General features: G+C 36.6%; 1 protein-coding gene across 2 annotated transcripts in view; it reads left to right on the top strand.

Moving 5' to 3' along the window:
• Positions 1 to 24,914, top strand: part of CTNNAL1 (catenin alpha like 1) — a 98,622-nt gene that overhangs the window by 15,684 nt on the left and 58,024 nt on the right. For both annotated transcript variants that reach the window (XM_069105964.1, XM_069105955.1), the window contains exons 2-3: positions 5,162 to 5,351; positions 11,478 to 11,665. In XM_069105964.1, the coding sequence (XP_068962065.1) occupies positions 5,162 to 5,351; positions 11,478 to 11,665 (378 nt within the window). The remainder of the gene's footprint in view (positions 1 to 5,161; positions 5,352 to 11,477; positions 11,666 to 24,914) is intronic.

The following is a 24,914-nucleotide window of genomic DNA, read 5'->3' as shown; positions in this document are numbered from 1 at the left end:
CATCCATTATTAGCTCTCTTTTCTCTCCAATTCTACACCTCATATCCCATCAGAATTATCCTCTTTCTCTCTAATTTTGTGCCAGTCTTGGAGGAAATTGTAGTCCTTTTCTTTATTAGGTTCATCCTTCTTGTACCCTTGATTTCATCTCCTTTTCTCCTTCAAGAGCTTTCTCATAGGATGATAGAGTAAGACTGAAAGGGACTATAGATCCCCTCTCTTTATAATCTTCAATCTCTATTCATTGGCTCCTTCCCTAAAAACAGACATGCTCAGATTTCCCCCATCTTCTAAAAGCTCCACTTGACCCTCCTATCCCCTCAGGATATCATCATTTATCGTTCCTCTGTTTTATAGCCAAACTCCTAGGAAAAAGGTTTCTGTGTTTGTTGCCTTTACTTCAGTACATTCCTGTCTCCTTTTCAACACCTTATAGTCTGATTTTTAGCACTGCCATTGCACTGAAACTGATTATCTCCAAGGTTACTGATCTCTTAATTGCTAAATCCAGTCACCTTTTCTTAGCCCTTATCCTTCTTAGTTATGCTGAAGCATTTGACACTGATCTCCTCTTATTCCTGGATATTCTTTCCTGCCTACTTTTTTTGTGACATTGCTCTCTTGGTACTCTTTTCATTTGTCTAACGCTCTTAATCTCTTATTCTGTATCAGCATCCATGACCCAACTCCTGTGTGGGAATGTATGCCAGGATTCTGTCCAGAAACCTCTTCCCTCTCTACCTTCTCTTGGTACATCCTATGTGTTATAACTGGCGTTTACATAGTGCTTTGAAGTATGGAAACATTTTCTAGGAATTTTCTCAATTGATCCTAACAATAATTCTATGAAATTACTGCTGTTGTTGATCTCTTCTTATAAATAAGGAAACTGAGACTCAGGTTGAATCACTCAACTAGTCTATGGATGAGTCTGGATTCAAATGTAGGCTGTCCTGAGTCCAGGTCTAACAGTCTAGCCACTGTGCAGTATTCCCAGATCTATAATCCACATATCCAGCCCTAATTCCTTCCAAACTCCAGTTCCATATCACCAAATGCTTACTGGATATTTACACTTGAATATTCCATAGACATTTCAGATTTCAAAAGTGAGCTCATTATCATCCTCCTAAGCCTTCCATCTAACCTTCCTGTTTCTGTTGAGGGCAATAGTGTTCTTACAGTCACCCAGGCTGAAACCTTCAGTAGTATGTAAATTCCTTGAAAACAGGGGATGTTTTGATTTGTTTTTGTCTTTGTAATGTCTAGAAAATGCCTGGCACATTGTTGTTGCCTAATAATTACTGATCAAATTGAACAAAATACAAAGAGAAACTTGTAGGACTATATCACTCTCATTTTTTTGTGGAACAGTGTCCTAAAATATGTTCCCTGGAAGTTGAACCCCAAACCTTCCACTGTGATCTGTAGAAATCTAGTTTCTTCTTAGAAAGATATATTTAAGATTAGTCCAAATATAGGCTACCTGAAAGAATTACCATCATTCCTAAAGTGACGTTTCTTGGAAAGGGACAATGTATTTTCAAGTACATACTGAAACACATAGACCACACTTGTGTTTTATGCAAACCAAATTTATATAACCAGCATTAAACAAATAAAGATCAACATATATTTGGACCAATATAATTTCATTTTTTTCAATTTGTAGTGTTGTCTTGATGAAGAATAATATGGGCAAAGTTTTGTTTCCATTTTGCTTCCTGGCATTTGTTTTTCCAAAAAAACAGAATTGCTAGCTCTGTTTTCCCTTCCCCCCAGGCAATGGGCAAACACTGACTTTAAAAATTTTTGGTTTTTTCTTCTGGCAAATAGTTCTACATGAAGTTTCTTGCAAAAGAAAGTGTTAGTAAAGTGCTATCAGATTTTTAGGTCTTCTGACTTAGAAAATGAATTCTCATATCTTTTGTAGACAGATGATATTAAAGTCAGGCAAGAAGGTTAGATCAGGAATTTTATTAAAAGCCGTTTCCAAGTAGATAAGTGGTCAAAGGATATGAACAAACAGTTCTCAAAAGAAGAAATGCCAGCTATCAATAACCATCTAACAAGTGCTCAAAATTACTACTAATAAAAGAAGTATAAACTAAAATGACCCTGAGGTTGGCACCTGTGAAATGTGCAAAGATGAGAGGAACATTCTGTGTTGGTGGTATATATATGCACATTAAAATTCACTGGTAATGGCAAAGGAAATTGGCCCAACCAATTTGAAAAGCAAGCTATAATGTATGCAATTTTTAAAAAAATTTAAAAAACCAAGTACAATAGACTTTTTGGCAATTATCAAATAGCAATTATATAGAATATAGTAATTTTTAAAAGAAATAGGATACCATTACAAAATTCATCATATGTTGCATCAAAAGGTGCTCATAACTAAATGTAGAAAGACAGGACTATTAAATAAGTCTTTTACAGACTATGAAAGGCAGTATGACACAGTTGATGAAGAATCAGCCTTGAAGCCTGAAAGAATTATGTTCAAGTACTTCTCTTATTGCACTCAGCAACTCTAAAACTCTTAAGCTGCAGAGGAGCTTCCTCACACAGAAATTCCCACACTAATAAAATAACATGTCTTTTCCCTATCCTTTTATAGACCATAATACATGAAAACTGTAATAAAGAGGGGAAATAACATACAAAGAACTTAGACCTAAATGGAGACTAAATAATGCCATCCCAGCTAACAAGTGAAGATGAATAATGTTCAAAAGAATTGAAAACTATCAGTAACTATGTAAGATTGCCCCAAATCAGTAATAATAAGGGAAATGCAAATCAAAATAACTGAGGTTTCACCTCTCAATAAAAGGTAGAAATCAGGGGAGGCCAGGTAGCACAGCGCGTAAGAGCACCAGCTCTAGTGTTGGGATGACCTGGGGATCGAATCCGGACTCAGACACTTAGCACCCACCCAGAAACACCTGGCCATGTAACCTTAAGCAAGCTACTTAACCCTGATTGCTTTAGGAAAAAAAAGGTAGAAATCAGAAAGGACAGACATGGTTATTAATAGGTTATTATATTAGTGGAACTGGGAATTGAACCAGTCATTCTAAAGAGCAATTTAGCATTATACTTTTAAAAAATTATTAAAACGTTCTTACTCTTTGATCCAGAGATTTCAGTGCTAAACATATATGCCAAAGTTTTAAAAGACAGAAGGATCTTATGTATGCCAAAACATTTTTAGCAGCACCTTTTGTACTTGTAAAGAGCTGAAAGCAAAGTAATTTACCCATCAATTAGGGAATAGCTAAACAAACTGTGATACATGAATATAATATTGACTGGTCTGGAAGAAGCTGTGAATTAGAAGAATTCAGAAGAGCATGTGTAGATTTATGTTAGTTGATACAGAATGAAGTAAGAAGAACCAGGAAAATGGTATAGACAGAGATTACAACACTTTGAATGGAAAAGACCAAAAAAAAATGAAATAATGACCAAGTTTGTTCTTGGAGAAGAATTGAAAAATGTACCTTCTTTCTCTTTTTTGTAGAGGTAGGGGACTAAAAGTGTAGAGTATTCATATAGTAGCAGGCATGATTGATGTATTAGTTTTGTTGAACTGCCTTTACATTTGTTTTTAATTCTTTGCTATAAGTAATGGCTCACTGGGTAGTGATGGGGGGATGATATTAAAAAATAAATTAGATGTTAAAAAAAATCAGTCAAAATAAGTGAAATATAATAATAATTATAAATGGGACAAATGTGCTGATTTGTTTTTCTTGACTATATTTTTTTGTTACAAGGGTTTTATGGGGTGGAGAAAGTCAGTGAGAAATTATAGTATTATAAAAAAAGAAAGTATAATAAAACTTTTTTTTAAATGAGTCAAAGAAGGGCGGCTAGGTGGCGCAGTGAATAGAGCACTGGCCCTGGAGTCAAGAGGACCTGAGTTCAAATTTGGCTTCAGACACTTAACACACTTACTAGCCATGTGACTTTGGCCAAGTCACTTAATCCCAATTGACCTCCAAAAAAGCTAAATAAATAAATAAACGAGTCAAAGAACAAATCATAGAAGCAATAAACAAATTAATGAGACAACATATCAGAATGGAATATTTATATCTCCCAACACTTATGCTAACAAAATAGAAAAAGAAAATACAATGAATTGAGTATATGACTAAAATAAAAACCCTAGAAAATTAAGAAATTAGTAATCATTATATAAACGCAAAAATAAAAATTCTAAAATTAAAAAAGAGGCGAACAAAAAGACTGTGGATGAATAAAACTAAATTCTAACTTTTGGGGGAAAAAAACACCCAACATTCAAATAGATGAACTATTAGATAAAACAACTATTTGCATACCTCAAAATTTTGTTCCTCTCTTTAATGTATGTTTTTTTCAGTTAAAAACAGTATATACAGACTGATTATTTTTAATTTTCCACTTAACATTGTTTCATGTATACGTTTTTCTAAGACCTTTTCAACCAGTTATGTCTTTGAAGGAACTAAACTTTTGTTTGTTTTTATTTCCTTATTCCTTATAGGATCATAGATATAGAGCTGCAAGGAACCTCAGAGGCTATCTAGTCCAATTCCTTATTTTACAGATGAGGAAACTAAGGCTCAGGGAGGTTAAATGACTTGTCTCTTTGCTTCGGGTACAATAAAATGAAACATATAAATGGAGAAAATATAAAAGTATGCTTAAAACCATTAGCTCTGTCATAGAGCTGGAATTTGAGTTTCAAGGAAAACAGAAACTGGGAGTTAAGGACAGCATTTGGTGATGACAGTTGTGGGTTCTATGAAGGTAACAAGACAGATTTTCTCCACTGAGATCCACCTCCCACCTAACACTTGTTATTGCTGTTTGATAAAGCGGCAAGAGGGAGAATAGAACTCATTGTTCCAAACAGTTGTTGGAGGATGGGGATGATGTCTACAGAATAAACTTTAAGTTTGATTTTGGTAGTGTAGTAGTCCTGAAGTGTGATATGGGGTGATGTTACGGGTAATGACCCGATGCTTAACTTAATTCATTAAAAAAAAAAAACTTGTGCTACATAATAACCATAATTAGCCATTATTATAATTAGGTAAATAGCTTTAAGTTTTAAAAGTAATTGTTATATAATTCTAACATGGTTTTTCTCTTCTGTTTATAGATAACTACACTTATTAATCATAAAGATAAAACAAAACGGTCAGATAAGACTTTGCAAGCAATTCAACGAGTGGGGCAAGCAGTCAACTTGGCAGTTGGAAGATTTGTTACAGTAGGGGAAGCTATAGCCAATGAAAATTGGGATTTGAAAGAGGAAATAAATATTGCTTGCTTGGAAGCAAAACAAGCAGGTATGTGAATATTTACATTTTTAGATGTCTAATACTAATGTTATTGCCACACAGAAAATTCTTTGTTGTTAATATATATGTAGTACAAATATATATTTAACATATATGTATAAGTATTTTATACATATGTGTATATTACTTGTATGTCAGAGATGCTCCTGTCATGAAGTTTTGGATTACTTTTAAAGGATATTCTGTTGATTTAAGCCATACCTAGAAACCTAGGGGGAAAAAAAATCTCTTTACTGAGAAAATAAAAGCCATTCATCTCAAGCTTCTTCTTCTGTATTCACCATCCCTTATTCTCTCATCCTTTGCTCTAGTCTTTGACAAAAAAGTGATCCTTTAACTTGTCATTTGTTCCATTGAAACTATCCCCTCCTGTCTCCTTTGGGAAGTGGAACCTTCAATGATCTCTTTTTCCCTCTACTATCATCACTTTCAATCACACATCACACTCAACACTCTAATGCTTACAAATATGTTTTGTTAAACCTTTAAAAAAAATCTTCACTTCTCCCAGTTACCCCCTCAAGTTGTAATCCTATATCTTTCCCTTCTACAAACAAAATTCTAGTAAAAGCAATTAGTACTCATTTCCTGACCGTCCTAACAGCTTGGCTTCAACTTATCTCTCCAATGTTACCAATGAACTTTTGATTTCTAAATTCATTGGCCTTCTTTTAGTCTTCATCTTGATCTCTCTGCAACTTTTGACATTGTTGAACACTTTTTCCTCTTTGAAACCCATCTTCCCTTGACTTTCATGATACTGCTTTCTTTTGGTTCTCCTTTTACCTGTAAAATCATTCCTATTCAGTCTTTTTTTTCTAGATTATCATTCATCATCCCCTCTTAGTGTCACTGAAAGCTCTTTGGGCCCTCTTATCTTCTTGGTATATACTCTTTCTTTTGGTGAATTCTTCAGCTACTAAAGGTTTAGTGATACCTATGCAAAGAGTGTGTGCACATTATACACATGTATGCATTACACAGTACACATGAGAATCTGTAATGATCTCTCTGTAGATTACGTATGTGTACACACACATATCTATACATGTATGTATTGATACATATTATATCCATAATTTCTCTCCTGAGTTCCAATCTGTAATCATCAACTGAAAAACATCTTCACTTTGATGTCCTGTAGGCTTGTCACATTCAATATATCAAAAATGGAACTTATAAAAAAAATGGAACTCATGAATTTATTTCCATTCTGGCTCCTTTTGTACCCTTTCTATCCCAAGAAGCCATGAACCAGAGAAATAAGACCCAAAACACAATCTTCCTCTTTATTACCCCCTCCACATTATCTGCCATATCCTCATACAGCCAGAATGAGCAATCAGGTGATCCAGAAACACCATCTGTGGATACGCATAATATGCACTTCTGGTTAAGTTGGCAAGATGAAAAGTTGTAGAAATGCCCAGCTCTCCCACACACACTCCAACAAAACAAAGAGAAACAGAAAAAAGTTCTTCCATTCAGTCCAGAACAACGGGAAAAAAAGACAGCCAGCAGAGACTGGGAGAAGGATAACAAAAGGGTAGCCAGCTTAATCCTCTATAAAAAGGTCCTGAAGCCTATAAGTGTTTATAGAAGGGCCAAACTGGGGAAAATAAGACTTAATCAGAAGATAACACCAAACACAAGGAAAAAATACCTTAGGTTAAAAGAAGCCCAAGACAAAAAAGAATAACTTCAGGACAAATAAAAGCAACGTCTTAGGTTAAGAAGTGGCCTGGATACAAGAATTATAAGGATAGCTGGAGGAAGAGATGTAAATAATTGGAGAAATATTCATTGGTAATGGGTAGGCCAAGCCAATGTAATAAAAATGACAATGCTGCCTAAATTAATTTGCTTATTCAGTGCCATACCAAACAAACTATCAAAGGATTACTTTATAGAGCTAGAAAAATAATAAAATTCATCTCAAGGAATAAAAGGTTAGGAATCTTAAGGGAATTAATAGGAAAAAAAAGTGATAAGGAAGAAGGCAGTACCAGATCTCAAATTATGCTGCAAAATGGTAAGCATCAAAACAATTTGGTGCTGGTTAAGAAATAGGTTGGTCAGTGGAGGCAGATTAGGTACACCACATACAGAAGCAATGGAATACAGCTTTAGCCTGAATGTTTGATAAACCCCCAAATCCCAGTCTTTGGAGTAAGAACTCATTATTTGACAAAAACCGTTATGAAAATTAGAAAGTCGTCTGAGAAATTAGGTATAGACCAACATCTCATACTGTATACCAAGATAAGCTCCAAATAGATACATGACTTAGATAAAAAGGGTAATGCTATAAATAAATTAGACAAAGAATGAAGAAATTACTTGTCAGATCTATGGATAAGAGAAGAGTTCATGACCTAATAAGACATAGGGAGGACCACAGAAGGAGAAATCGACAATTTTCATTATATAAAATTGAAAAATTTTTGCAGAAGCAAAATCCAACTAAATTTAGAAAGGAAGCAGATAATGGGGGTGGGGAGAATCTTTGCAGCAAATCTCTCTGATAAAATTCTAATTTTTAAGCTATAAGGAACTGATTCAAATTTGTGAGAATTGATAGATAGCTAAAGGATATGCACAGACAATATTCAGATGAAAAAATCTAAGTTATTAATAACTTTAAAATGCTACAAATCACTACTAATAAGAGAAATATGGAGTAAAACAACTCTGAATATATACCTCATACCCATCAGACTGACATTTGATCAAAAAAAATGAAAATGACAAATGCTAGAAGGACTGGGGGAAAACAGGCATATTAATACACTGTTGATGGAGCTGCGAACTGGTCTAGCCATTAAACTGTTGCAAAGCCTTTGACCCAGCTTTACCCCTATTGAGTCTCCCTGAAAAATCAAACAAAGAGAAAAAGGACCCATATGTACAATCTATAGAACAAGAAAATGATCTATACAATTGCAACAATATTTTAAGAACAAAGAATTTTGAAAGATTTCAGAACTCTGATCAATACATTGAATAACCATGATTCCAGAAGATTCATGATAAAACATGCTACCTGCTTTCTGACAGAGAAGTAAGAATGCAAATTAAAACTTTTTGGGGGTGGGGGTGGGGCAGTTTCAGGGGAATGGCCAATTCAGGAATTTGCCTTAGAAATTTTATATTTCTTGTTTTCTTGGTTGGTGGGGGAACTGGAGGAGAGAGGCATATCTTTATTTGAAAAAAAAATTTATAGAATGGAAGAAATAAAGCATAAATGCTGTAAGGAAGATAATAGAGGTGTTGACCATATTTTCAGACTCAGAATTGGGACGTCAGAGGCCATCTGGTGATTCTCATTCAACCTACACCTGAAAAAGAATTCCCTTCCACATCCTCTCTGGCAAGTCATCATCTAGCCTCTGCTTTCAGACCCCCTCCTGATGCTCCCTCCTGAGGCAGCTTGTTCTATTTTTGCATATTTCTAATTCTTAGAAATTTGCCTCTTTGAAACACCTACCTATTTGCCCTCTGGAACCAGCAGCACAAGTGTAATTCCTTTTCTACATCTTAGCCTTTCCTATACATAAACTTTTCCTAGTTCTCCAGATCTCTTCTCCAGCATAGCATGGTAGAACTCTCACTACTAATGAGGAAACGAAGACACAGAATGATTTATCTAAAGTCATATAACTAATAAGAGGAACTAATGAGGAAATTAATAAGCCCTAAATGCTGAAGATTCTTCATACTGTGTTCTTTTATTGGCTTGAATCACTTCTATAAAGTCTGTAGCCCAGACAGACTTTAACAGCAAACTATAACAGGCATTTTTAAGAACATCTCTTATGTGAAGTAAATAGCATGCTAAGTACTAGAGAGGATACAAAGATTAAATCAGACATAGTTCTTGCTTTCATGGAGGTCACAATCATATTAATATGAGGGTTGTGGTGTTCAGTCACTCAGTTGTGTCCAGCTCTTCATGACCCCATGGACCATAGAATGCCAATGCTGTCCATTAGCTTTTCTTGCAAAGATATTAGAGTGATTTTACATTTCCTTCTCTGGTGCCATTTATTTCAATGAGGGTATAACACATATTAATATATATTATCAGTACTGTAATGCAAAACAATACATGACAATTCATAAGAATAGCGCAAAGCAGGGACTACTTAAGTTCCCCATGGGAAAGTAGTCTAGTTTGTCTGGAATGTGGAAGAAAGAGTAATTTGAAATAAAACTTCCAATTTAGAGTGAAATTATATTTTAGTGTGCCTTGAATGTCAGGAATTTGAACTTTATTCAGTAGTAGTCATTGAGAAGTTTTGAGTAAAGGAGTGATACAAGCAGATCTTTTGTCAAAAGAAGGATAGAAGGATTGAGAGACTGGAAATGGGAAGCTAAGTCAAATGAATATTTTAGTAGTCCTCATGGATAACAATGAGGGCATGTACTAGAAGGTTAGTAATGGGACTAGAAAGGAAAAAGTAGATACTAGGGATATTGAAGAGATAGAATCCACCACACTTGACAACTGATTAAATGTGAGAAGTTAGAGAGGGAAAAGAGACAAATTTACTACAAGCTTTTGAACATGGAAGATTGTAAATATTGGCACTACAGAAATATGGAAGTCAGAAATTAAGATGAATTTTAGGGAAAAGATAATTTTGGTTTTGAACATGTTAAGCCGGAGGTTCTGGTGGGATAATCTTATCAGTATTAGTTCTTATACTTTCCTGAATATGTAGGAGATACGATATTTGAGACTAAATAGTTAATGAAATTAGGAACTACCTGGAAACTTGCTTTCTTTAAGAAGTCTCTCTTAAAGGAAAATGATGAATATTAGAAGAGATTTGGGATAATTGGGACACTAATGCACTATTGGTGGAGTTGCGGACTGGTCCAAACATTCTTAAGAAATTTGGAACTGTGGCCAAAGGACTATAAAATTTTGCAGACTCTTTGATCTAGCAATATCATTACTAGGTCTGTATCTCAAAGAGATCCACAAAAAGAGAAAAGTACCCATTTGTACAAAAATATTTATAGCAGCTTTTTTTGTAGTAGCAAAGAATTGGAAATTGAGGGATGCCAATCAATTAGAGAAAGGCTGAACAAGTTGTGGTATATGATTTTTTTTTGGAGGGGGGGAGGCAGGGCAATTGGGATTAAGAGACTTGCCCAAGGTCACACAGCTGGTTAAGTATCAAGTGTCTGAGGTCATATTTGAACTCAGGTACTCCTGACTTCAGGGTCAGTAACTCTATTCACTGCACCACCTAGCTGCCCCTGTGGTATTGCATTGTGGCATTGCGGTAAGCACCAATATGGCAAAGTTCTAAATTGGCAGTGCCAAAGAAAATGAGTCCTGAACTGCTAGTGCTAGGTAAAGCAGTGCACACTGCACCTGATTGTGACACAATGCTGTCGTACTACAAGAGATGAGCAGGATGATTTCAGAAAAACCTGTAAAGACTTACATGAACTGATGAAAAGTGAAGTGAGCAGAACTAGGAAAACATTGTACATGGTAACAGCAATATTGTATGATGATATGAATGACTTAGCTATTCCCAGCAATACAATGGATGGACTAAGACAATTCCAAAGGACTCATGATAAAAAGTGCTATCCACCTCCAGAGAAAGAATTAATGGATTCTGAATGTAGATTGAAAAATACTATTTTGCATTTTATTTTTATCATGTTTTTTTTTGTTTTCCTTTGGGTCTGTGTCTTCTTTCACAGCATGATTAATATGGGAATATGTTTTGCATGATTGCACATGTATAACCTATATCAAATTGTTTGCCATCTCAAGGAGGGGCAAAGGGAGGCAGGAAGAAAATTTGGAACTCAACATTTTTTTAAAAAGTGAATATTAAAAATTGCCTTTACATCAAATAGGGAAAAAAATCAAATATTATTTTTAAAAATATTATTTTTAAAAGTCTCTTTTAAAAACATCTTTTGCTGCTTACTTTTTAATCATCTTCCTCATAAATGTAGATTAAAAGATGTACAGCTCCATGATGCCTAGGACAGTATAATATGACTGTAACTCTGATTTAAATATGTTAAATATATGCTTACCTTTTAAAAATAGTTTTCTTTTTATTTGGGTTTTCTTGACAGGAGAAACAATTGCAGAACTTACAGATGCAACCAGCTTGAATAATACAGAATCTGATGGGCAAATAACAATTTTTACAGACAAAACAGGAGTCATAAAAGCTGCAAGGTTACTTCTTTCTTCTGTGACAAAAGTACTGTTACTGGCAGACAGAATAGTCATTAAACAAATAATAACTTCAAGAAACAAGGTATTTGACTTTTCTACTCTTTTTTTTTTTACAAAAAGGTTTTTAAGGTTAGTGTATAGTATAGCATAATATATAGTAAATTAATTTTCTACTAGCTTAATATTTTCTTTGGCATGAATAATAACCAAGTGAAGTAGGTCAATCATAACAATGATTCAGTGTACCTTTCATTAAACAATAGTTACTCTCCTTCATTATATGTGTTTTCCTAAAAAAAATGTGTACTGGGATCAGGAGTGTGCTGGTAAATTAAAAATTTCATTGCATACTGGGCTATCATTAATATCTTTGGGATATTCTACTTGGTTGTATCAAATGGTGTGAATACATTTTCATTTCTTTTCAGGCTAGGTTTGCAAAGTTGTTCCACAGCTCCAAGAATGTTGCTGGCACAAATACATCTGTGCTGCTCTATGCTATTTGCAAACTGCCCCAGTAAAGATCAGCATCACATTATTTTCACATTATTAGTATCACTTTATTTTCTCTGCCACTTGTTATCAGATACTTTTGGAAGGTGGGTTTTTGAAGCCTTCAGGAGCAAGCCTTGATTCATAAACACAGCATACAAATGTGTGTGTGTGTGTGTGTGTGTATATGTGTGTGTGTGTGAGAGAGAGTGTTAAAATCACTCATTACCAACTCTGATTTTAAGCAGCTTTCCTTGAAAAACAAATCTCCACTTGACACGGACAACTGTAAGAGTTTGGTATAAAAGAAACACACACAGGGTGGCCATGTGGCTCAGTGAGTAAGAGTACCGGCTCCAGTGTTGGGATGACCTGGGGATTGAATCTGGACTCAAACACTTAGCACCCACGCAGAAACACCTGGCCATGTAACCTTGAGCAAGTTACGTAACCCCAATTGCTTAGGGGCGGCCAGGTGGCTCAGCGAGTAAGAGCACCGGCTCCAGTGTCAGGATGACCTGGGGATCAAATCTGGGCTCAGATACTTAGAAATAACACCAGAAATAACTGGCCGTGTAACCTTGAGCAAGTTACTTAACCCCGATTGCTTTAAAAAAGAAAAGAAACACACACACTCAAAGACAAAGTGCCATAGCTACATTGAGTATCCAGGCTGTGACCAGAACATTTCATTTCCCTATCAGTAAGATGAGGAGACTGGACTAGATGATCTCTAAGGTCCCCCCTAACTCTTACGCTTTGTGACGGAGTGAATGTAGGTATTTCCTATAATGCCAACAATGAACTCTTTTTAAAAAAAGTGTGCATGATACATTTTTTCATTTTAATCTGTATTACTAACATTTTTCTCTGTCACCTTAAGTCTAAACAACCTATAGTACTTGCTGATTTACAAAGTATAAGTATCCACAATAAAAATGTAGCAAGTATCAGTTCAGGCCTCAGATACTCAGCACCCACACAAAAATAACTGGCCATTTAACCTTGAGCAACTTAACCCCGATTGCTTTGAAAAAAAAAATTTAGCAAGTAGATCTCATTTGAACTAGTTTTAACATACCCCTTGATTGAAATAAAATTTTTGAACACACAAAAAATTTTCTTTTGAAGAAATAGTAATACCTTAGATGTTTATAATATAGTGTCTTACCTTTCATAAAGCCAGTTTGTTGAAATTATGAAGAATAAATGCAGAATGTGTAAAAAGTGTAAAAAGCTAAATGTGTAGTGAACACTTGCCCATTTTGACAACTGATGAAGACATTGAATGAAGAGTTCTGAACTATGTGAGCAAAAATATGGAAGACTAGATTCTGATTCCCACAACTTCCTGGACCTGTCCAAAAGAGAAATTATGTGCCAAAGATAAAGCAGTGTCAGCTGTTTTCATAGTCTAAGACACCTATGATCCAGAAGAAGGTTAAACAGATACCAGTAACTGATGCTCACTGACTCTGAGTTCACTCAGCACCCTCCTCTACCTCCCATGCTACAAGTAGTGAGACTGCACCAGCAGACCCTTGCAAGGACATGACACAAGCTTACATCAAAACCCACTCTTGCAACCCAGTCTCCTCCTCCTGTCTTTACAGTGCCACAGAGACTGCAGTGCTGCCTGTGGAGATTTGCTTCTGCCTTGACAGCCAGGTTGACCACAGCCCTTCAGGAGCAAAATTCTTTGGGAGCTGCAACCCAGAAGCACCAATGTAGCAAAGTTCTAAACTGGCAGTGCCAAAGAAAATGAACCCTGAACTGCTAGTGCTAGGTAAAGCAGCTTCTGCACTGCCAGTGCCAGCAGACTTGGAACTGCCTATGCCAGGCCAGAGGACTGAGGAACAGAGGGAATAGGACAGGTTATCAGGTCAGGATACTGTGGATAGAGGTAGATGGGCTGTGCAGCACTCTACCAAGCCTGAGGGAAAGAATACAACATCCAGGTTTAGCCAGTTCTCACCACCCGAACATCACTTGGGTCAGAGACATAGGCTAGTGAATAGTGAGGGAGTCAGGAAGTGAGTGATAAGAATAATAAGGAGGGGAGAGAAGACTGAAAGTACCAAAGATTTTAGGAATAAGAAAATTCAAAGACCTTGAACAAAAACAGATAAAGGATAAACAGTAACAGCAGAAGTAAATATAGCTTCTAGGTAAACAAGTTTGGCATCTATGAATAAAATACTTCAGAATAAAGGAAAATGATCTAATACTTGATGGGACCCTGTGGAAGTAGAAGAGAAAATGGGACCATAACACTGTTCCTGAGTGGTTTAAAAGAGAAATGATAATGAAAGCAGAATTTATGTCCTGCACAGCAAAAATAATGAGAACAGAAGAACTTGAATCTGCAATGGCAAGCCTCATGAAAGAAATAAAAGAATGTGAATCCACAGAAGTAGTGGAAAATCTAGAAGAGAAGCAAAAAAAAAGTTAAAGGAAATATGCTCACAATGCAAGCAAAACATACTGATCTTAAAGACAAGATATGCAGAGACAACCTAAACATCATAGGTCCCAGAAGAAAGAACTGCCCGGTACTTCTAAACATAGAAATGAAATTCCAGTTGAAAGAATTCATTGATCACCTCCAAAAATCAACCAGACAAACAAAAGTCTGGAAACTCCAAGTTTCCATAGTGGTTAAATTCAACAATTCAGTTCAGAAGTAAGTTCTGTAAGCCCTCAGGAGAAAGATCTTCAAATACAAAGGAATGAACATTCAAATAAGCCAGACTTTTCTGCACCCATTAGAAAAAGGAGGAGGAAATCGAATAATATGTTACAAAAAGCATTGATGCTTAGGATGCAGCCCAGGGTAGCCTATCCTGCAAATCCAACTTTAAATATAGGACAAAAATGGATGTTCAATAATAAAGAAGAGTTTGATACATTTTTTGAAAGAAAACCGGATGACCTAGTTTTACCAGATCTTAAATTGTATTATAAAGCAGCAGTTATGAAAACTGCTTGGTGCTGGTAAAGAAAGTGGTGGAAAATTATTTGCCTTTTGAATACCCTAAATGACAGAAACTCAGAAGGAATGAATAAATGCAGCAGGAATAGGTTAGGTACACAAGACAGAGTAGTCAGTGACTATAGTAATCTACTGTTTGATAAATCCCAAAGACTCCTGCTTATGGAATAAGAACTCATTATTTAACAAAAACTGCTGGGAAAATGAGAAAATATTATGGCAGAAACTAGGCATAGACCCACATCTTACACCATATACCAAGATAGTCAAAATGGGTATATGATTTAGGTATAAAGGCTGATACTATAAGCAAGCTAGGAAATTGAGGAATAGTTTACCTGTCAGATTTATGGAGAAGGGAAGAATTTATGACCAAATAAGAGATAAACAATATAAAATGCAAAATGGATAATTTTGATTACATTAAATTGAAAAGCTTTTGCACAAATAAAGCCATTGCAAACAAGATTAGAAGAGAAGCAGAAAGCTAGGAAACAATTTTTACAACCAGTGTCTCTGATAAAGTCCTAATTTCTAAATTCTCTAATAGAGAACTGAGTCAAATTATAAGAATCAATTGATAAATGGTCAAAGGATATGAATGGGCAGTTTTCAGATGAAGAAATTAAAGCTATGTCATATGAAAAAATGTTCTAACTCACTATTGATTAGAGAGATGAAAATCAAAACTACTCTGAGGTACCACATCACACCTGTGAGACTGGCTAACATGACGAAACAGGAAAATGATAAATGTTGGAGAAGATGTGGGAAAATTGGAGCACTAATACATTGTTGGTGGAGTTGTAAACTGATCCAGCCATTCTGGAGAGCAATTCTGAACTGTGCCTAAAGGGCTATAAAACTGCATACCCTTTGACCCAGCAATACCACTCTGGGTCTATATCCCAAAGAGACCATAGAAATGGGAAAAGGACCCAGCTCTTTTTGTGGTGGCCAAGAATCAGGAATTGAGGGGATATCCATCAATTGGGGAATGGCTGAACAAGTTGTGGTATATGAATGTAATGGAATACTATTGTTCCATAAGAAATGATTAGCAGGCAGATTTCAGGAAAACCTGGAAAAACTTACATGAACTGATGCTGAGTGAAGTAAACAGAACCAGGAGAATATTGTACAGAATAACAGACACATTGTGTGATGACTAACTTTGATAGACTTAGCTTTTCTCAGCATTGCAGGAATCTAAAACAACTCTAAAAGACTCATAATGAAAAATGCGATTCATATCCAGAAAAAAGAACCATGGAGCCTGAATGCAGATCAAAGCATACCATTTGCTCTCCGTTTTTTGTTGTTGTTTCTTCTTTCTCATGGTTTCTACCGTTGGTTCTGATTCATCTTTACAGCATGACTAATGTGAAAATATGTTTAGCATGAATGGATATGTAGGGCCTATATCAGATTGCATGCCGTCTTGGGGAGGGGGGAGTAGGAAAGGGAGAGAGAGGGAGAAAATTTAGAATTCAAAATCTTATAGAAGTGAATGTTGAAAACTAAAGTAAATGAATAAATTTTTTTTTAAATAAAACCAGAGCTAAAGAGATTGTTTGCCTCCTAAACACCCCAAACAACATAAAATTCATAAGGAATTAATAAATGCAGCAGGCAAGGACAGGAACAGCAACAGAGTGACAGCAGAGAGGCCAGTAAGTAGAGGTAGCAGTGAAGAAGCTGAGGATAAAATGTAGCGACACCCTGCCGAGAGGTGAATGATTCTTTTGAGGGACTACAATTACAACATAGGAGGTTTCATAGAAGTGGGGGGATGGGATTAGGGGATGGAGGGCTAAGAATGTGGGGAAGGTTACCTCTTTAGTCTCACAAAGAGAAGAGCCTGCAGGGGGGTGGGTAACGAGGAGGGGAGAAAGGTTAGAAGGAAGGAAGGAAGCCTTACTTTGGGTAAGGTTCCAATAATTAATGCTCCTATGGTTGGTGGTTGGTAAAGGGAGATGAGGACCTTATATTGGATGAGGCCTAGGGGATTTGGTGCTTGAAAAGTCTGTGTGTGTTGGGAGTGTGTTAAGTTAGAACCCTTGGGGGCATCTAGCATTTGGAGGAGTGGGAGAGCATGGCCACAGGGAGATTTCCAGGCAAATGAAGAAAAAAAGGCAAGAAGAGAAAGTATAGATCAGCAATGGGCTGCATAATCAAGGACTTGGTGGGAGAGATGCCCTGCCACATGGCACTGTCTTTTCTGACATCTGTAATAATTAATTGGCATTGTTCTGGGAGCCAGGCACAAGGGAGTGGCAGAAAGCACCTAAAGGGCAGAGCTTTGATTACATGAAGAATAGGGGGGAAAGAGAGAGAGAGATTAGATAATTATAGGCATCATGAATTAGAGAATGAGCATCTAAAATAGAAAGAGAATATGGATAATGAAGAGTGAGAAAAGAAAAAAGAACCACAAAATCATAAAGGGAAAGTGGTATTAAACGAGGAGAAGAGAACCAGTGGGAACAGGGCCCCCTTGAAAAAAAAGTAACTAAAGGAACACAATACTATTTTTACAGCAGAAGAGGGAACTTGAAACTGAAAAGCTTCTGCAGAAACAACATTAATGCATATAGGATAAGAAGAGAAGTGGTCAAATGGGGGAAAAAATCTTTGTGTTAAAGTTTTGTAACCTATCTACCCACCTATCTGTCTAATAGTTAATATTGGAATGGTTGTGGAAAGATGGGCGCACTAATACATTGTTGGTAGAGCTATGCAACATGACTATTTTGGAAAGCAGTTTGAAATTATGCAAATAAAATAGCTAAATTAAAGAAAAAAATGTCTCCATATACACCAAAATATTTATAGCAGCATTTTTTTTCTGATAGTTAAGAATTGGAAATAAAGTAGGTGTTCATAAATTGGGAAAGGGCTAAACAACTTATGGTATGTGAATGTAATGGAATATTGCTGTGCTACTATAAATGATGTGTGTGATGAGTACATAGAAGCATGGAAAGACATATACATATATGAACTGATGCAGAATGAAGTAAGTTGAACCAAGAAAACAATATACACTATACTACAACAATTTAAATGGAAAGAACAAACCATACTAAAAAAAAACCCAAAGTAAATGTAACAAAATTATTAAGATCAAGTAGGACTCAAATGAAGGGAAATAAGAAGATACCTCCAACCTAACCCTTTGTGGAGGTGAGAAGTCCAGATGTGTTACACATTAAACATGTTTGTGGACTTTTTCAGTATATCAAACAATTGTGCTGACTTTATTTTCCTGTCCAAAAAATACTGTTTGTCATATGGGATGACTCTTGGGGAAGGGCAGCAAGATAGATACATGGGGTACCACCATAATGTAAAAAATAGAAAATATCAATTATAATGTTAAGGGAATTTTAAAATCTTCCCGGCCCATTAATAGGCATGTAGAGCCCTGACCCAGAGCTAATGAAGCTCTGGGCTATAGGGAGTTTCCAATTAAGTGCTGGGGTAGGAGGATTTTCAAACTCCTCAGCACTCAGCCAATCAGATGCCATGTCTTTGTTATATATTCTGGGAGGTTAGTATTTTGCTTTGGAGGTTCATTCATGAGAAGGATCTTTTGATTTCCTGGTTGAGACTCTGAGTAGCCATTTGTTCAGAGCCCCCTGACTACTCAGATGTCTGTGCTTCCTCAATCCAGTGATGTATGTAAAATATATAGCAATATTGCTATGTTCAAACAGCTGGAGCCCTGTCTATTGATCTTTGTGCTAATTTCTCTGCTTGTATTTTCTATACTCACTTCTTTTTCTGTAATTAAAGTAGAATTGTTAACCCCTTTAAAGCTTTCTTTCCTTTATAAAGCATATCAAAAGAACTTGTGCTAGGGGCAGCCAGGTGGCTCAGCGAGTAAGAGCACCAGCTCCAGTGTCAGGATGACCTGGGGATCAAATCTGGGCTTAGACACTTAGCACCACACCCAGAAATAACTGGCCGTGTAACCTTGAGCAAGTTACTTAACCCCGAATGCTTTAAAAAAAAATGCAAAGAACTTGTGCTAGCAGGCTATCCTGGGTGTGCTAATACACAATTAAAAATTATTTTAAAAAAACCATTGAATGAATTGATGCTTTTATTCAAGAGAAAAGGAAAAATTGATCTTACTTGGAACTATACTTACAGTTTATTCATGATGATAAAATTTGTGCAGCTGGGTTCCCAAATATTAGTGGATAATCATAAAACTTGAAGAATAGCATGCAATCCTAGTTCATTCAATAGAATTGAGCTGAAGATTTGCCTTTCTTTGACCACATTGTGATAGATGATGAAACTGTAATCTATATGGCTGTCTATCCAATGGAACTTTGAACCACAAAGTTGGAAGTTGCCTCAGCTGGCAAGGTGGTGGCAATATCTTTTGGAGCTCAAAGTTTTTTGCTTGTTGAATTCATCTAAACAAAATTACATCTAGTGAGATTCAAATAATTGTCAAGAAAAGCATGTTGGGTGACTTACTGCAGACCTAATGTTCTTGTATGATAGTTTGTCACACTTGGACATGACTAATAATGGGACAAAACTGGAAAAAGGGTTTGGGATCCTGAAGGTCTAGCAGATTTCAGGTCAAAGGGAATATAATGAGGAACAATGAAATTGAGTTGAGTCTGAAAGATCAGACAGCCCAAAAGAACAGTTTGAACCAAGAGGGTTAAAATCTTAGCCTAGCATAGAAGTTGTTTAACTCCTTCCTCAAGAACTTGTTGGGTATGGGTAGTTTAGCACTTGGAGATGTTGACTATAGTCCGGAGCTCACAGGTGATTCTTGCCTCTGTATGAGTTGGGGATAAAAGTGCTAGAATCATTTCATAGTATCAACTCCCATCAGGAGTTGTGTTTAACTTTTTCTTTAGGTCCCTAGATTGTTGAAATGCCTCCCCAAATGAAGACAAGATTTTTGCAAGAATATGAATTTGTCCCATTTTCCCTAATATCTTTCTTTGGTAATTTATTCCTCCCATTTAGATAATAGAGACATCTCTAAATCCCCTTTCAATTTAGGGTACAGTGCACAAGATGAACAATCACCAAATGAAGGGGAGGACTGATCTGGCCAATGCAAGGATTATCCTAGTTGGGTTTGTAAAAGAAGACCTGGAACTCCAAGTATATCTTGAATCAGTCAGTTTGTATAAACTTGGTAATAAAGTCAAGGGAATCTGCTGCACAACAAAATGAATGTAGAGTTAAGGGTCAAGTTTGGCAGGGAGCACAATTAGTTGAATGGTATCCAACCAATTCTTGTTCCTTTTGGAAAATCTGAGTTCTGCTTAGTGTTGGCAGATTGCCTGGCATTTTTCATCTTGTTTGAACTTTCCAGTCTATTAGTTCAAGTAGATATTCATTGTGTGCAGGTGATCTCCCCAAAAGCAATAGCCAGAACTGGTGTGACATACTCACACAAAAGAGCAAAGGATGATAGAATTTAGTGCTGGAAAGTTAACTAGTCCAGCAGTCTTCATTTTATAGATGAGGAAAACAGGTATAGGAAAGTTACATGACCTGCTCAAAATCACACAAGTAGTTACTGAGAGAACCAGGATTTGAACCCAGGTCCTTTGATTCCAGACCCAGTATTCTTTCCACTAGACTACCCTAGAGAATCCCAGAATTGAAAGGGACTTTATCAGTTGAATTCAACTCCTTTCTGAACATTATTCTTCTATAACATTTCAAGTAATCCAGGTTGCTATATATCTCCAGTATAGATGGGAAAATATAGGTATTAGATTTGTTGCTAGTTAAATTCAACAAAGGTAGATTGAGGCATGTTTTTTTTACTCTTTATTGTCTTTATTAATTTTCATTTTTTAATTACTTTTAGTTTACAAGATTCATGACCACAATTCCTTGATTTTCAAATTTTTTGTCCCTCCCCCCTACCCCCCCCCCATGGTGGCATATAATCAAGTATAGTATCTGCAAATACTTTCACATTAGGCATTAGTCAGGTTATAAAGAAGGATTGTATCAGATGGAATGAAGAATGGGAAAAAGGAAACAAAACCAAACAAGAAAAAGAAAAAGAGCCGGTAGTTTGCTTCAATCTGGGCTCAAACTCAGTTCTTTCTCTGGATGGAAACATCTCTCTCCATCATGAGTCTTTTGGGGTTGACTTATGACTGGATTGCTGAGAAAAGTCCAGTTTATCAAATCACACATACGTTGTGTCTGTAATTGTGTACAAATTCTTCCTGGCTCTATTGAGGCATGTTTCTTGAAAAAGATAACATTTTATTAATGGACACTATCTGCTAATAGAATGAATGGGCCAATGGCTTACCTCAGTTTAGCCAGATACCAAGTATAGAAGAATATCTCCCTTTTTATAGTTTTGGGGGAGTAATTAACAAACAACAGACTTCAAAGATGGGGAATGAATACAATTGGTTATAGGGTTGGCAGCATCATGAAAGTTGAGGGCAACATGACTGGTTTCAGAGTTGAGGCGTGGGGAATGATATGATTAGTTGGAAGTTGGGAATGAGGGCTTAGCAACAACCCCTTCCTTTCCTCCTGTGACTGAGAAATGCTTATTATTTGAGTCCACCTGCAAGGTCAGAGATAGTGAACCAGAATCCTTCAGAATTCTGTCTAGCAAACTAGACGTCCATAAATCTGACAGATAAACTAGTCCATGCTCTCTTAATTTGTTTATGGTATCACCCTTTATGTATATATTATGTACCCATTTTCACTATCATGGTATATGGTGTGAGATATTGGTTTATACATAGTTTCTACAATACTATGTTCTAGTTTCCCAGCATTTTTTGTCAAATAATGAGTTTTTGTTCTAAAAGTTTAGATCTTTGGGTTTATCATATACTAAATAACTATGGTCATTTACTATAATGCAATTTGTACCTAATCTATTCCACTGATCCAGCACTATTTCTTTTTTTTTTTCCTTTTTGGAGTGGGGGGAGGCAGGGCAATTGGGGTGACTTGCCCAAGGTCACATGGCTAGTAAGCATTAAGTGTCTGAGGCCAGATTTGAGCTCAGGTCCTCCTGACTCCAGGGCCCATGCTCTATTCACTGTGCCACCTAGCCGCCCCCCAGCACTCTATTTCTTAACCAGCATGAGATTGTTTTGATAATTATTGCTTTATAATACAGTTTGAAATCTGGTGCAGCTAAACCACCTTCTTTCATATATTTTTCCACTAATTCCCTTGATATCCTTGATATTTTGATCTTCCAGATGAATTTTGTTATTTTTTTCTAGCTCCATAAAATAAATTTCTTTTTTTTTTTTTTAAGCAATCGGGGTTAAGTAACTTGCTCAAGGTTACACAGCCAGTTATTTCTGGGTGTGGTGCTAAGTATCTGAGCCCGGATGCGATCCCCAGGTCATCCCAACACTGGGGCCAGTGCTCTTACTCACTGAGCCACCTGGCCACCCCTAAGCAATTGGGGTTAAGTAACTTGCTCAAGGTTACACGGCCAGGTGTTTCTGGGTGGATGCTAAGTGTCTGAGCCCGAATTCGATCTCCAGGTCATCCCGACACTGGAGCTGGTGCTCTTACTTGCTGTGCTAACTGGCTGCCCCAAATAAATTTCTGATAGTTTGATTAGTATGATGCTGAATAAATAGATCAATTTAGGTAGAATTGTCAGTTTTATTATATTGGCTTAACCTACCCATGAGTAATTTATATTTTTTCCAGTTGTTTTGATCTGTTTTTGTGTGGAAAATGTTTTATTTTTATGTTCCTATAGTTCCTGAGTTTGTCTTGGCAGGTAGACTCACAAGTATTATATATTGTCTACAGTTAGACCATAGCTATTTCAAATGTAAAGTGCAACATATTTTCTCCTCCACTTTGAAACTTCACTGATAACACTTTCAGATCAGTTTCTTTCTAAAAGCAAAATGACCTCTTAGCTGCAAAACAATACATCTGTCTATAGCATTGAAAGTTAGGTTCTTAACTTCCTTAAAACAAATTTCAAAAAATATTAAATGAAAATCCACTCGAATATTTCAGCATTTTTAATAACATTCAAACTACAACTTAGAGATTCATGGTGAAGAACATTAAAATTTAGTCACAAGCCAATTATGTCCAAATTTATAAGCTGTAACCTTTTAATACAAAAATAAACATATAACAAATGCAAAACAGAACACACAAAATTATCCCCAACAGGGGACACCATACTTACTCTCTTTCCTGGAGAAGATCTGACTGGTTAGTGTTTAGGTAAAGAGCAACAGATTCTCTAATAGAAAACTCTCCCTTGTGGAAAAAAAAATTTCACCCGGGCCCAGAAGAGGGGAGAGATTCTGATAATAGTCTGGGGGGAAGCTCTTTCTCCCTGATCCCACCCTATCCACCAAACTGTCATGAGTGAAATTCAATAAAAATAGATTGGGGCACATATTTATTTTACTTTTTTTTTTTTAATTTTTCAAATTTTTTTTTAAAGCAATCGGGGTTAAGTAACTTGCTCAAGGTTACACGGCCAGGTGTTTCTGGGTGGATGCTAAGTGTCTGAGCCCGGATTCGATCCCCAGGTCATCCCAACACTGGAGCCGATGCTCTTACTCGCTGTGCTACCTGGCTGCCCCTATTTTACTTTTTATTAATAGGGCTTCTGCCTACCAAAAGAATGGGGAAAGGTTTTACCTTATTTAGCCAAAGACCATGAGCAGAAGGACAGCTCCCCTTTTAGAGTTTTTAAGGAGTAAAGGACAAAAAACAGGACTTGGAAGATGGAGAAAAAATACAATTGGTTACAGAGTTGGCACCATCATGGGGGTTACACCACATGAGTGGGTACAGAGTTGAGGTGTGGGGAACTACATTTTGCTTTAGTCCTCAGCTTTGTGGAACTTAAGCTCCTTTAGGGGCTTATGTTATGTCCAGATGCTTGTTAAATGGTCTGCATCTGCAGACAGGCAGGATTTCTTAGGACCAAAAGCTTTAGAGCTAAGCAAGACCCGAAAGATCTGCTCTTCTTACCTTGCCAAGTGGTTGGGAGTATCTGGTGAGATATGTGAAAGTTCTTTTTTATGCTCTTGGACCACGCACAAGTCTGAGGTTTATTATCATCATCATTTTAGGGTGGGAAAGGACCTTAAGGAGCAACCTAGCCCATTAGAAGAAGGCTCCATTCCCAGGAGCGCCGCCACTTGTCCTGCACTTTACACGTATTCAGTTTTTCCTTCCCCACCCCCAGTCCACACCCCTGCTCTTCCTGTTCGGATCATCCGCTTGAGGAAGTAAGTTGGGGGGAGGGGCAGGGCAAGGCTCTTATTTGTGAGGACCTAGAGGACTTTGTGTCTGTGTAATGAATTTTAGGGACTAACTTTTCCTATAGCTTTTGGAAAATTGGCACTGACTCTAGCAATGCCTGTTGCTGCTACTACAGAACTCTAATCTGTGCATAATTGTTTCAGAATGCTTTTTAATCCTGTGTGTTCTGACAAGTAGAGGGTTATGAGATGTTCCTGTAGGCTAGCTATAGTGTTTTGCACAAACCCCAGTTCCTTGTCATTGTACTGTTGTGATAAAGCTGACAAGTATTGAAATCCTGGTAATCTTGGACCAATATATGCCTTTGTCTGATTTAAGGGCAGCTTCCCAGGAAGTCAGAAATTGGTATGCACCTGGTTTTTTCCATTAACTATTCTGTAGCAAATGGATACTGTGGCAAGACTGTGGGATTTGTGCAGAAAATGTTGGCTCCCTGCTGAAGGTCGAGAGAGGTAGATACTGTATCCTTGTGTGTGTGGGAGGTATTGTTTTTCCCATTCACAGTGCACTTTTTCATTTTTGATTCCAAAAACATAAGTAAGAATAA

Source organism: Petaurus breviceps, unplaced genomic scaffold (genome assembly GCF_028583685.1).
Source record: "Petaurus breviceps papuanus isolate PSGF00001 unplaced genomic scaffold, PetGlider_PUasm1.0 138, whole genome shotgun sequence".
Taxonomy (NCBI): domain Eukaryota; kingdom Metazoa; phylum Chordata; class Mammalia; order Diprotodontia; family Petauridae; genus Petaurus; species Petaurus breviceps.
The sequence above is the reverse complement of the archived record's forward strand: the minus strand, read 5'-3'. Positions and strand labels throughout refer to the sequence as shown.